This window comes from Notechis scutatus, chromosome 10 (assembly GCF_049901735.1).
Source record: "Notechis scutatus isolate UNSWTSFEM ecotype Mainland chromosome 10, rNotScu1.2, whole genome shotgun sequence".
Taxonomy (NCBI): domain Eukaryota; kingdom Metazoa; phylum Chordata; class Lepidosauria; order Squamata; family Elapidae; genus Notechis; species Notechis scutatus.
This window is the reverse complement of record NC_142018.1, coordinates 5,058,536-5,070,881: the sequence shown is the minus strand read 5'-3', so window position 1 is coordinate 5,070,881 and position 12,346 is coordinate 5,058,536. Positions and strand designations below refer to the sequence as shown.

The 12,346-nt window shown below is 46.5% G+C and overlaps 1 protein-coding gene across 3 annotated transcripts in view; it reads left to right on the top strand.

The window, feature by feature from the left end:
- The first annotated feature begins 689 nt into the window (after positions 1 to 689).
- Positions 690 to 12,346, top strand: part of LOC113427285 (pre-mRNA 3'-end-processing factor FIP1-like) — a 45,026-nt gene continuing 33,369 nt past the window's right edge. For all 3 annotated transcript variants that reach the window (XM_087972002.1, XM_087971999.1, XM_087972000.1), the window contains exons 1-5: positions 690 to 1,014; positions 7,911 to 7,947; positions 8,857 to 8,938; positions 11,005 to 11,108; positions 12,219 to 12,277. In XM_087972002.1, the coding sequence (XP_087828128.1) occupies positions 942 to 1,014; positions 7,911 to 7,947; positions 8,857 to 8,938; positions 11,005 to 11,108; positions 12,219 to 12,277 (355 nt within the window). In that variant the 5' untranslated portion in view covers positions 690 to 941. The remainder of the gene's footprint in view (positions 1,015 to 7,910; positions 7,948 to 8,856; positions 8,939 to 11,004; positions 11,109 to 12,218; positions 12,278 to 12,346) is intronic.

The following is a 12,346-nucleotide window of genomic DNA, read 5'->3' as shown; positions in this document are numbered from 1 at the left end:
GACCCCTGCTTTAAGGGGTGGTTGGCGAATCTACACTCAGGTGAGATGACACCTCCCGAGAGTTAATCACAGCAAGCAACAATGCTTAAGTGGAGACTTCCAACAAAATGTTGGAGGGTTATAAGGCGGGATTGGGAGAGCAAAGTTGGCTGGGGAATTCTGGGAGTTGAAGTCCGCCAGCCTTCAGGTGCCCAAGGTTGGAGACCCCTGTATCTAGCCAACCCCCTTCCCAAGCAGGAGACCCCAGAGTCCAGGGATCTTCTGACTTGGCAGCTTTAAGTCTTGTGGACTTCAACTCCCAGAATTCCTCCTCCAAGTCATGTTCCCCAGGAATTCTGGGAGTTGAAGTCCACAAGCCTCCAAGTTACCAAGTTGGAAGACCCTGGCCCAGCCCAGCCGATGCCGGACAAATGACCGTCCAGTGTCTTCTGAAGAGCCTCCAGGGATGGAGCGGGCGCCACTTCGGGAGCCAAACTCTCCCGGTGCTGGGTTGGTCTCACGGTCGGGACTTTTCTCCTTCCTTCTAGGTTGCAGCCCCTCTCCCGCCCCGCGCCCCGTTGCCACCCCGGAGCCCATCGCTGCAGCTCGGCGGCGCGCTCGGGCTGGCCTGGGTCCGCGGGGCGCTAGGACCTGGCCGTTTTCGCGCTGCAGGGGCCGCCGCTGCCGCCGCTGCCGCCGCCGCCGCCTCCTTCTCCCGGCCTGGGCGCCGCCGGCTGCGGCTCCCCCGCCGGAGCTGGGCTCTTTTTGTGGCGAGCCAGCGAGCGCGCGCCCGGCGGCTGCGGCGCCTCCGGGGAGCAGCCGAGGCGGGCAGGCGAGGATGGCGGCGGCGGCGGCGGCGGCGCTTTAGCCCGGCGGCGGGGCTGCCGCAGCGAGCGCTCCGTGCAGGATGCCGCAGCCGGGGCGGCGCTGAGCCCGGCCGGCTGTCCTCGCGCGGCCCCGCCATGGCCACCGACCTGGAGCCCGCGGCCGTGCAGCTGGAGGCGGAGGAGGACGAGGAGCAGTGGCTGTACGGAGGTGGGGGCGGCGGCGAGGAGGCTGGGGAGCGGGCGAGTGCCGGGCTGCTTCCCCCGCCGGAGGCCCAGGATTGGGAGGCGGCGGCCCGGCGGAGCATCCCTCTCGGCGCTTCCCCTCGCCGGGCTCGGAAGCCCCTGGTCCTCCTCCTCGGGCTGGCTGGGGAGGATGGGATTGCCCGCCGCCCCCGCCGCCGCCCCCTCAGCGGGAGTCCGGAGGAAGAGCGGCCGGGGGCTCCTCTGAGGGGAAGCGCCCCCGGGGGCAGGGAACCGCCGCTGAGGGGATGCTCCGCGCGAGGGGGAAGCCCACCGCGGGGCCTAACTTCACGAAGGCGCCCCGGGTCTGGAGTGGCCCCAAAGGCAGGGGAGGGTCGGGAACCTAACAAGGCCAGGGCAAGGTCAGATTCACAAGGGTCTCCAACCTTGGGCCCTTGAAGCCTGGCGGACTTCGACTCCCAGAATTCCCCAGCCAGCTTTGCTGGCTGGGAATTCTGGGAGTCGAAGTCCGCCAGGCTTCAAGGGCCCAAGGTTGGAGACCCTGAGTCCAGAAGACGGGACCTGCCGACTTGAAAATATTTCACTCTTTCCTTTAACAGAATAAGAGAGCTGGAAGGGACCTTGGAGGTCTTCTAGTCCAACCCCCTGCTCAAGCAGGAGACCCCTATGCCAGGGCTGGCAAAGCTTTTCAGCACTGAGTGCCCAAAGCGTGCACATCCCCAAAATGCAACATGTGTGCGTCCCCTACAAATGCACCCATGTTCCCTGTGCATGCGCCCGTGTCTCCCCCCCCCCGCCACATGCACAGCAGAGACACGAAGACCAGCTGGTTGGCAGGAGGCACACACACACACACATGCATGGAGCTGAGCTGGGGGCGACTGCTGATGTGGCCACAGAGAGGGCTCTGCATGCCACCTCTGGCATGCGTATATAGGTTCGCCATTGTGGCCCTACACCATACCAGACAAGTGGCTGCCCAGTCTTTCCTTAGAGTCCAGCAGCCACTTTCAGAAGAAGAAACAACTGGTCATTCACAGGGATTCAAACTTCTGCTGGGTTGACATAACAACAACTTGGCCCTCAAAGTAGCCCGCTGCATTTTCATCCGGGCTGTCATGTGATCCTGGCCCCTTCTCTCATGGGAACCAAGACATGGGATTGATAAAACCAGGTCCCACCTTTGCACGAGTCAGTGCTTTCAAGGAGAGCTCTCAAAACTTGACAGCTTTAAAGACTTGTGGACTTCAACTCCCAGAATTCCCTGGCTTGCTGGGGAATTCTGGGAGTCGGAAGCCCAAAAGTCTCAAAATGGCCAAGTTTAGAGAGTCCTGCTTTAAAGTACGGAAGTAAAAAAACTCACCTGGGCATCCAGGAAGGTTTACTCCATCCTCTGGAAGGTCCAATAGTCCAATCCAGATGGATCATATCATCTGTCAGTTGCAGATGGATGATAATTTGATAGGAAAGTGAGCAGCAAGGAGAAGTCCATGAATGGAAGGGGAGCTTAAACTTTAAGGCAGGGGTCTCCAACCATGGCCATTTTAAGCCTGGAGGACTTCAACTCCCAGAATTCCCCAGCCAGCAAAGGCTTAAAGTGGCCAAAGTTGGAGACCCCTGCTTTAAGGGATGATTGGGGAATCTACATTCAGGTGGGTTGACACCTCCCTAGAGTTCATCACAGCAAGCAACTATGCTTAAGTGGAGACTTCAAAAACAGTTGGGGAGGTTATAAGGAGGGATTGGGAGCCATGGCTTGCCATGCGGGACAGTTCTAGGAATAAGGGGAAGCACGTGGATGGCCCTTTAAAGAGAACAGAACTTCCCTGGTTGGGACATTCAGAATTGAAATGCCTGGTGGGAAAAAAAGGAAGAGCCCTCTTCCAAGTAAGTAGTTCAGAAAAAAAACAACTTGTGGTATTATTAGGGGGATTCAAAAGATTGAATTTGTGCTTGCCCAGAATGGGGTGGTAGAAAGGACGTGCCATGGGAACTGTCTGGGCAGGACTTCCAGGTGAAACCAAATTGTAGACTTTTATAACTATGTTAAAAGAATGTTTGTTTTCATTGTGATTTCTGAAATTCAGGGAGAGCTGGCCTGCCATTCCTCCATGTTCTCATTGTATTAACAGCTGGGAGCCAATTGGTGGCTTGTCAATGCAGTAGTTTAACCTTAAACCAGGGTTTCCCAACCGTGGCAACTTTAAGACCTGTGGAATTCAACCCCCAGAATTCCTCAGTCAACCGTTGTGGACTTTTGCTGTTGCTGGCTGAGGAATTCTGGGAGTTTAAGTCCACAGGTCTTAAAGTTGTCAAAGTTAGGAAAGCCAGCATTAAACCATAATTTAAAGTTAGGTGCATAAGCAAAAGAGAAGAAAAAAAGCCCAACCCCACACTGAGCAAAGTTTGAGTTCTCTTCTTACAAGGACCAAAGAAATGGTTCCATTTTATTTCTCCTGGTTGTTTGCTCCTGGTTCAGTACAAACCAAGTTTTGTATCCTAAAATGTAACACTTGCCAATTGTTAATCCAGCCGTTTGGAAACCTTGTAGCTGGTCACATGATCAAAATTGGGACATTTGGCAACTGGTTCCTATTTATGACAGTTGCAGAGTCCTTGGGTCGTGTGTGATCATCTTTTGTGACCTTCTGACAAGCAAAGTTGGTGGGGAAGCCAGATTCATTTAACAGCTGTGTTGCTAACTTAACTGCAGTCAAAGGTCATAAAATGGCAAAATTCACTTGAAAACTGTTTTGCTTAGGAACGGAAATTTTGGGCTCAATTGTGGTCATAAGTTGAGGACTACCTGTAATTTGGTAATTGGAATATTAAATGAATGTGAAATGAAAAGGTGATACTTGTTTGACTGCAAAGTGATTTTTATTTTTAGACTATTCTGTTTATTTGGCTTCATCAGTGCCACCAGATTATTTATTATAAGGACATGCAGCTGTACATTCTTGGTGGAAACATACAGGGGTTCAAGCATTTCTGGGGCATTGTAGGCTTTGTGAAATTAGTGCAGCAAATTCCAGTAGTAGAATGCTGGTGCTTGGGTGTGCGAATGCATAGTTCAGAAGTAGCATTGTGGATCCGTCTCTGCAGATCTGAGTTAGAATTGCAGAGCCAAACAAACATGGATAAAATTGGGCCATGGGATCAAGTTATGCAGTATTGTAGGCTAAGGAACATGTTGCGGATGCTTCTCAATTTTTTCTGGCTTTCTTGTTTGTTTCTAAAAAGATGGCAGTGGCCATGTTTAATCAATAGGCAGATTATCTAAGAACATAGAGAACAATTTAATGTGGGAGATCAGATTTGAATTTCTTAAGGTTGGGAATTAACAAGTATGCTTGTCTAATGTTTAAGTTGCTTCAGTTTCCAGATGTTACTGTGATAAAGAATTACAGAATAAAATAACAGAGTAACAGAGTTGGAAGGGACCTTGGAGGTCTTGTAGTCCAACCCCTTGCACAAGCAGGAAGCCCTAGACTATTCCCTACAAAGGTGTTGGAGCACTTACAACTTCTGAAGGCAATTTGTTCCACTGATTAATTGTTCTAACCGTCAGGAAATTTCTCCTTGGTTCTAAGTTGCTTCTCTCCTTGATTAGTTTCCATCCGTTTTCTTCTTGTCCTACCCTCAGGTGCTTTGGAGAATAGATTGACCCCCTCTTCTCTTTGACAGCCTCTCAAATATTGGAACACTGCTATCGTGTCTCCCCTAGTCCTTCTTTTCCTTAAACTAGACATACCCAATTCCAGCAACCCATTCCTTGTATGTTTTAGCTACCAGCCCCCTAATCCTCTGGAGTCTCAACATTTTTTTTTTAATATTGTGGCAACCAAAACAATATTCCAAGTGTGATCACACGAAGGCATAAAGCGGTATTAATACTTCATGTGAACTTGATTTTGTCCCTCTGTTAATGCAGCTTAGGACTGCATTGGCTTTTTTGGCTGCTGCAGCACACTGCTGGCTCCAATTTAAGAGCTTGTCCAAGATTGCTTGGGGAACTCAAGATCTCTCTCACAGTTACTGGTATTGAGCCAGGGCAGGAGTGTCAAATTCGTGGCCCGTGGGCCACATGTGTCATGTGCTGGTCATGCTCACCCCTGGTTTAGTGAAGGGGGGAAAAGTTGCTGAATGTCACAGGACGACAATGCGAGGCTGTGAGTTTGACACCCCTGAGCCAGGGGAACAAGAATGAAATATGGCTGCTCTGTCCCTTTCAGAAAAAATGTCTTCGTTACATTTTAAACTGCTAACTCTGATCTATTGATCAGGAGTCTCAGCGAGACATAAAGTCTTCATCAGTATATATTTTGGGTTTTCTGGCAGTCATCAAGAGTGACTTTTATGCTCTATTTCTTAGCAATGTTATTTCAGACTTTAAAACCGTTGGTGTGATGATACTCCCCAGGAAGCTGGGTGTTTCTAGACATATACCAACAAAAAGCTATCCAGTTTTGTTTCCTTAGGTAATGTAAACCATAACAGATCTTTTGCATGGTAACAAAAATAACATTCTGGGGACCTTTAGAACTTTACTTGGATAAATAAGGTGGTTTTTTTTCTTTTCTAATGTGTTTAGGTTATTATAGTGACACAGTGTTGAAGCCTATTGGTTCCAGGCCTCTATTAAAAGTATGTTAAGAACTGAGTCCTCAGGCCATGTGTTACTCTTTGAGAAGATGCAACTGAGTCTTTGGTTTTGCAAATATGCTGTCAGTGCAGAGTTTCCGACCTTTTATATTTGAAGCAGAAGTGCTTTAAATAAACAAAGATAGGTAATTGCACCCATAATGAACTAATGGCACAATAACAACAAATCTCTCTGGTGAACTACTGTATTTAAACAGGCACAGCACTTAAGAACGGAGAAACATGTTGTATAGAGGAAATGAACTGTCATGCATGCCATCACAATCAAGAGGTGATCTTTTTTTGATTTTGTAGGCTGTTTGTCAGATCGGTTCTAAGGGAACTGCTTCCTTGGCATCTGCTTGAGTGGAACTGTTACTGTTATCCCGGTGCAGTAAATGTTCATTTTATGCTGCTCTCTGAACTTGATGGTTTGCCTGCAGACATCTCGTTACCCAATGAGGTGACATGATCAGTGCAAGGGTTTACCCCTGTTTATATACAGTGGCTTGCCTTGCCAGTGTTGGTGGAGGTGTGGCTTTGCTCCTTCCAAGTTCCATGGTTAGAGTATTGTTTCTGCTTGATAGTTCAGTGTTGGTCCCTGCTTAACTGTCTATTGTGTCAGGCATCCATAGAAACACAGACAATTCGTTGCGGCTAACTTGCTACAGCCACCTTTGCTGCGGGACAATTCAACACTATGAATAATTTAATTGAGATACTTTTATTATTGGTGACCACGTTTTTGTCAAAATTATTGTAACTCTTGTATTTCTGGATTGACTTTCTTATTATTGGCCATCAAAATTAATTTAACTTTTGTTGAATTGTTCCCAAGTAAGTTGGCTATGGCAAGTGGTCCCATTCTGTAGACAGAGATAAGCCACATTTACACAGCATTTAAAAGAGACAATAAAAAGTAAGAAGGTAACAAAAAGAAGAACTCAAAAAGAACAAAACTCATCCTCTCCTGCAGCCAACACCCAGATAAGCAGGAATTAACACAAACAATCAACCAACCAGACAACAATATCTTAATTAAGGAACTACCACAGGGACACACACACCCCTTCACCAACACTGACAGGATAAACTATATATAAACAGGGAGCAAACCCCACCTTCTCTCTCACTGATGATGTTACCTAGTTGGGTCATGAAACGTCTGTAAGAAAACCTCCAAGCTCAGAGAGCACCAAGGACTCCACAGTTCAACCCTGAGCTACAAATACTCTCTTCTAATGGAACCACGAGTTCTACTTCTCAAAAGTTTTAAAGAGTTTCTATTGCACAGAGAGGGGGATTGCTGGTCCTACATGAGTGAGGCATGCAGATCCATTTGTATAAACATAAATTATATAGCCAGCCTGCTAATATCAGAATAGGCCACAGATCAAAATTCATGTGCATCCTCTTTGCCCAGGAAATGTGATGCAGGAAACACTTTCCATGTGGCTTCCTCCCTGTTTTCTAAGCACAAGTAATTATTTATGAATGAGCTGTCTGAGGTGTGACTTCTTACCAACCCTTGGAGTCAGTGGTGTCCAGGCATAGGTTCAGAAGGATGATGGGTTCTGTTGCACTTGCTGCAGAAAACTTCCCTGACTGTCCATTTGGAAATCCTGCAGTTGGAAGATCCTCAATTCAGATTTCTGCTAGACGCAGGAATCCAAATTAAACCTACAGAAAGATGTCCAGTCTCTGCCCAAACACACCCAGCAAAAGGGAGCCGATTGCTTTGTTTGGTCGCTGCTTCTACTCCCCAATCGCTCTCCACTTATCCTTAGAATGTTTTCCAATATTCAACTGTCATTTGCTTTCTTGCAAATTGAGAGCGTTGTTCTGTCTCCTGATCTAGGATGATCTGGATGTTAGGAAATCCTGGAAGTCGTAAATACAACAAAATATCTTGGGGAAAGCAGCAGCAAAACACTCCCATGTGGCTGCCAAGAAAACTCCATGGGAAACTTCCTGAGGCCATCAGGATTGAGTCAACTCAAAGGGGACTTCAAGAAGGATTGGGGTTTGGGTGTCACTATGGGTAGAAAAAGAGAGACATAAGCTAGGAAGAGACGGAGTACAGGGACAGTCTAGGAAAGCAACTGCTCCTCCTCGCTCGCTTCTTTTGTCCACATCCTTTCATATTCCATCGTAATTGGTCAACAGGAACATAAGGCTACACTGAGTTCTTTTTTTTTACAAATGTTGAAGGATTTATAATTGCCTTTAATTAGTATTTGTCTTTCTCCCTATTTTCAGATGACAATGGTAAGCCAGAAGATGGACCAATATCTGGGTAAATCTCAATTTTTTCATTTAGAACCAAATAATATTTAGGTCAGGTGACAACTTCTGTAACATGATGCTCTTCAGCTCTGTTGGACTTCAATCTCCATAACACCTGGCAAGCTTTTGCCATGCTAATTGAACATTATAGCATACAACATTTACATATAAATGCTATATTTCTTATAACAGTATATAACATTTCTGGAGGACATCAAGTTATGGAGGTACTTGATGTTACATTAAGTTAATTTTATTACATTAAATTTACCTTAAATTAATGTTAAGTTACATTAATTGTAAAAGCTTAAGTGTAACTTTGTCACTTCTGTTGATTGCAAGCTTATTACTTACTTTGTCACTTCTGCTTATTCTCATTACTTTAAAAAAACAAACCAAAAATGCTTTTTGTATATCTGTTTTATTTGCATTTTATTTTCTCATTTAGAGTTCTAAACTCTGTTTTAGTCACGTATGTATGTGTGTATGTATGTATGTACCAGGAGCAGGCTTGCTTTCCAACTGCCTGGTTAGCTGACAATTGGGCTTTGCTTAAAAAGAAGATAGGATGGGAATTCTTGAAGCCAATGCAAAAGTCGGCCAGGTAGTTGGAAAGCCAGCGTGTTCCTGGTCAAGCCATGGCCATTAACAGTTCCATGGCTACCTTGAGCTTTAAGTCCTGGGACCTGCAGAAGCTTCGTTCTGGCTGCAGTTGTGCATGCCAAGGATAACCCTATGAGTGCCTAGGTTGACATCCGCATAGAAAGGAACACTTTGTGTGCCGGAGAGTCAGTTGTCCTACGGATTGGCCAGTATAATCGGTATCCTATCGGGTGGAGAAACTGTTGCAAACGGGAAACTTTGGGACACAGCCCAAAGAAATATGAGTTGCCCTTATTGTTGTGTTTACATTTATCAGGCACACCGAATCTCATCCGTTGCAAAACATTCCTAAGGAGAGCAGGATTGTTATCAGTGAAGACCAAGAACTGTTGCAGCAAGTAAGTGATGATTCTCAGTAGGAGGAAGTCCTTTCCCAATCGCGTGTCTGGCAAATGGGTTGGACTTCATCCCCAGTCCAGTCCAGCATAGAGAATCAGTGGGTATTTTTCTGTCAAGGGCTGCCTGCACACACAGGAGAAACCCACAGAGAGTTATGTCAGTGATGGGCAGAGCTCCCATGAACAATAGTTGGGACCACCTACCTCTTCGTGTCCTGCTTTGCTGCCTCATTCTGACAAGAGTAGGGTGTCCTTGGGAGAGATGACCAGGAGTGGGTGTGAAAGTGGAGAAAGAAAATCATCCAGTTTTCATTATGTACTATGTGTCTTGAGCACATAGCCATCATTTTCAAACAGAACATGAAAAGTTATTTTGAAGTCGTGAACATTGATAGATGCCATGCAAGTCTATCACTGTAATAAATACGTGATTGATTGATGATTGATAGAAAAGCAGAAGAACCATGGATTGGATTTAAAGTAATTAAGGATAAATGGGAAAAGATAATGCTTGAAGAGGAAAAAGAGAAGAAAGCAAACTAGATGTTAGAACAACCCATGGATTCTGACAGGAATGGAAGGGAAGGAGGGGAGGGAAGAGAAAAAAAACCAAAAAAGGCTTCTGAAAAGCAATTAACTAAGAGTTCCTGAGACGAGAAGCAGTATTACAACAACTGCTGTAAAAGACACTGAAGACAGAAAAACATTGAAAAACAAGAAACATCTTCCAAAAGATTTCTGAACACAGAAGTTCCAACCTCCTGTCAGTATGCTAAGAGACCCCAATGGACAAATAGTAACCAGTTCAGTGAAGATCAAACAGTAAGTCAGAGGTCTCCAAACTTGGCAAGACTTGTGGACTTCAACGCCCAGAATTCCTCAGCCAACATAGCTCGAACACCAAAGATGGAAAGTATCAAAGCTCTAAACCAGGGGTGTCCAACCTTGGCAACTTTAAGACTTGTGGACTTCAACTCCCAGAATTCCTCAGCCAGCTTTGCTGGCTGAGGAATTCTGGGAGTTGAAGTCCACAAGTCTTAAGTGCCACAGTTAGACCCTGCTAATAGTTATCTCCATGTAATCACCAAAAGAATAATAATCTGATTATACGTTTCAAAAAAGAGAGGAGATGTTTGTGCCAGATTGATGTGCAGGCTGAGGAATTCTGGGAGTTGAGTCCACAAGTCTTAAAGTGCTTGATTCTGCTCACGATTCTGCTCCTTTAAAGCCCAACTTTTGTATCCACAGAATTTCGAACAGGACAAAAATTGTTCTGTGCAATTCTGATTTTTCTGCTTAGAGGCACTACTGGGCATCTGAATGACTTTTCAACGAAAGCCTTTAAAAAGGCATTCAGATGCCCAGTAGTGTCTCTAAGCAGAAAAATCGGAATTACATAAAACATTTTTTTGTCCTGGTGACATTCTGTGGATGCAAAAGTTGGACTTTAAAGGAGCAGGATTCGTTTAGAGCATTGATACTTTCCTTCTTTGGTGTTTGAGAATTCTCCCAAGAACTCCGTGGATACCCAAGAAAATAAACAAATCCAGAGTTCTCAATGACCAAGTTCAAATTACGCTACTTGGGAGGGGTTTTGAGAAGACCTACCTCTCTGGAAAAGGCCCCGATGCTCAGGAGCAGGGGTCTCCAACCCTGGCCACTTTAAGACTTGTGGACTTCAACTCCCAGAATGCCTCAGCCAGCTTTGCTGGTTGCCAAGTCTTAAAGTGGCCAAGGTTGGAGCCCCTGCTCAGGAGAGTGGAAGGAAGCCGAAGAGGAGGGTCAACAGCAGAGAGCTTCCCACGCCCCAATGCAATGGTGTGGTGGGTGGGCAGTGTGGGAAGACCTGAAAGAGCAGCTGAGGGACAGATTGTCATGAGGAAAGTTCTCTCTCTCTCTCTGCTTGGCAACAGTCAACACTAATCTAATAATATATCATCAGGTGGGATCCAAATCCAAATGAGATGTAGTCTCTTTTTCCCCCCTCACGTTCTCTTCTGTTCCTTGTGCAACTCACCCAGCTGGATTTAGTTTCTCATGCTGGACATGCGATCTCTTTGCTGTAGAAGACCATCCCAAGTGGCGAAGAGGAGGATGAGGAGAGCGACAGTGATGATGATGACATTCGAGTTACAATTGGCAATATCAAGACCGGAGCCCCATCTTATATGTATGTGTGACTCCCTCTCCCACATCCGATTCTTTACGGTGTGCCATAGTCGTGCAAGCTTTTTGAGATCTATGATGGCATTGCTTGTTTATTTTATTTGTCTCCTGCCTCTGTTACTGTTATAAATGACTCAAGGAAGTGAACATATCTAATATTCCTTCCTCCTCCTATTTTCCCCACAACAATAAATCTGTGAGGTGGATTGCGCTAAGAGACACTCGACTGGCCCCAAATCACCCAGACACAGGGATGGTATTCAGCCGGTTTGGACTGGTTGTGTTGTACCGGTAGCAGAAATTTTGGCCAGTTTGGAGAACCGCAAATACCACCTCTGACTGGCCCCACCCACCTGCCCCACCCTTTTCCGTCCCATATTCCATTGATTTGCAGGCAGAGCGGATTGCTGCGCCTCAGCTGAGCTAAGAAACAGCTCACCTCGCGGAGGGCAATTTTTCTGTGAAGTGCGCAGAACCGGTAGCGTGCAATTTGGAATCCCACCACTGCCCACCTCATGCCTGAGGTGGTGGTAGAACTCACCACCTCCTGGTGATTGATCCAAAGTCACCCAGCTAGTTTTCATGCCTAAGGCGGGGCCAGAACTCATTGTCTCTTGGAGATTGGCCCAAGTCACCCAGTTGGCTTTCGTGCTTGAAACAGGACTAGAACTCACCATCTCCCGGCGATTGGCCCAAAGTCACCCGGTCAGCTCTTCATGTCTAAGGCAAGAGTGGAACTTGCCATCTTCTGTTTTCCAGCTGGTGCCTTGACCGCTGGATCAAATGTCTGCTGGATGTACAAAGCCATTGAAGCGGCTTTCGGTTAAACCAAAGTAACTCAACCTGACCCCATCTGGATGGGGAGAACTTCCACTCCCATCACTCCCCGAAAGCCCTTTAGGATGGGGGGGGGAGGGCGCTACCAGCCCGGCAGTGTCATCTCTGCAAAGGAGATTCCCCTGGCCCCTTCTCTGGGGTCAGCCTGTCCACTCAGCAGACGATGGGATGTTTTTCATGCTGTTACGGTTTGACTTAAGGCCCCAATAAAGATGATTGGAGCCAAACCCCACAGAGGTAGCCCAGAAACTGCAGTTCTGCTCTCATTCTTTTTTAGGGGGACTCCGATGAATCTGAATCTAAAAACAGGCCGAGGCTATGGAGCACCTGCCTCAGGTATGAATGGAGCATTGTTTTCAGTTATCCTTTTTTTCCTTTGGGCAAATGTTTTATTCTGAATTAATT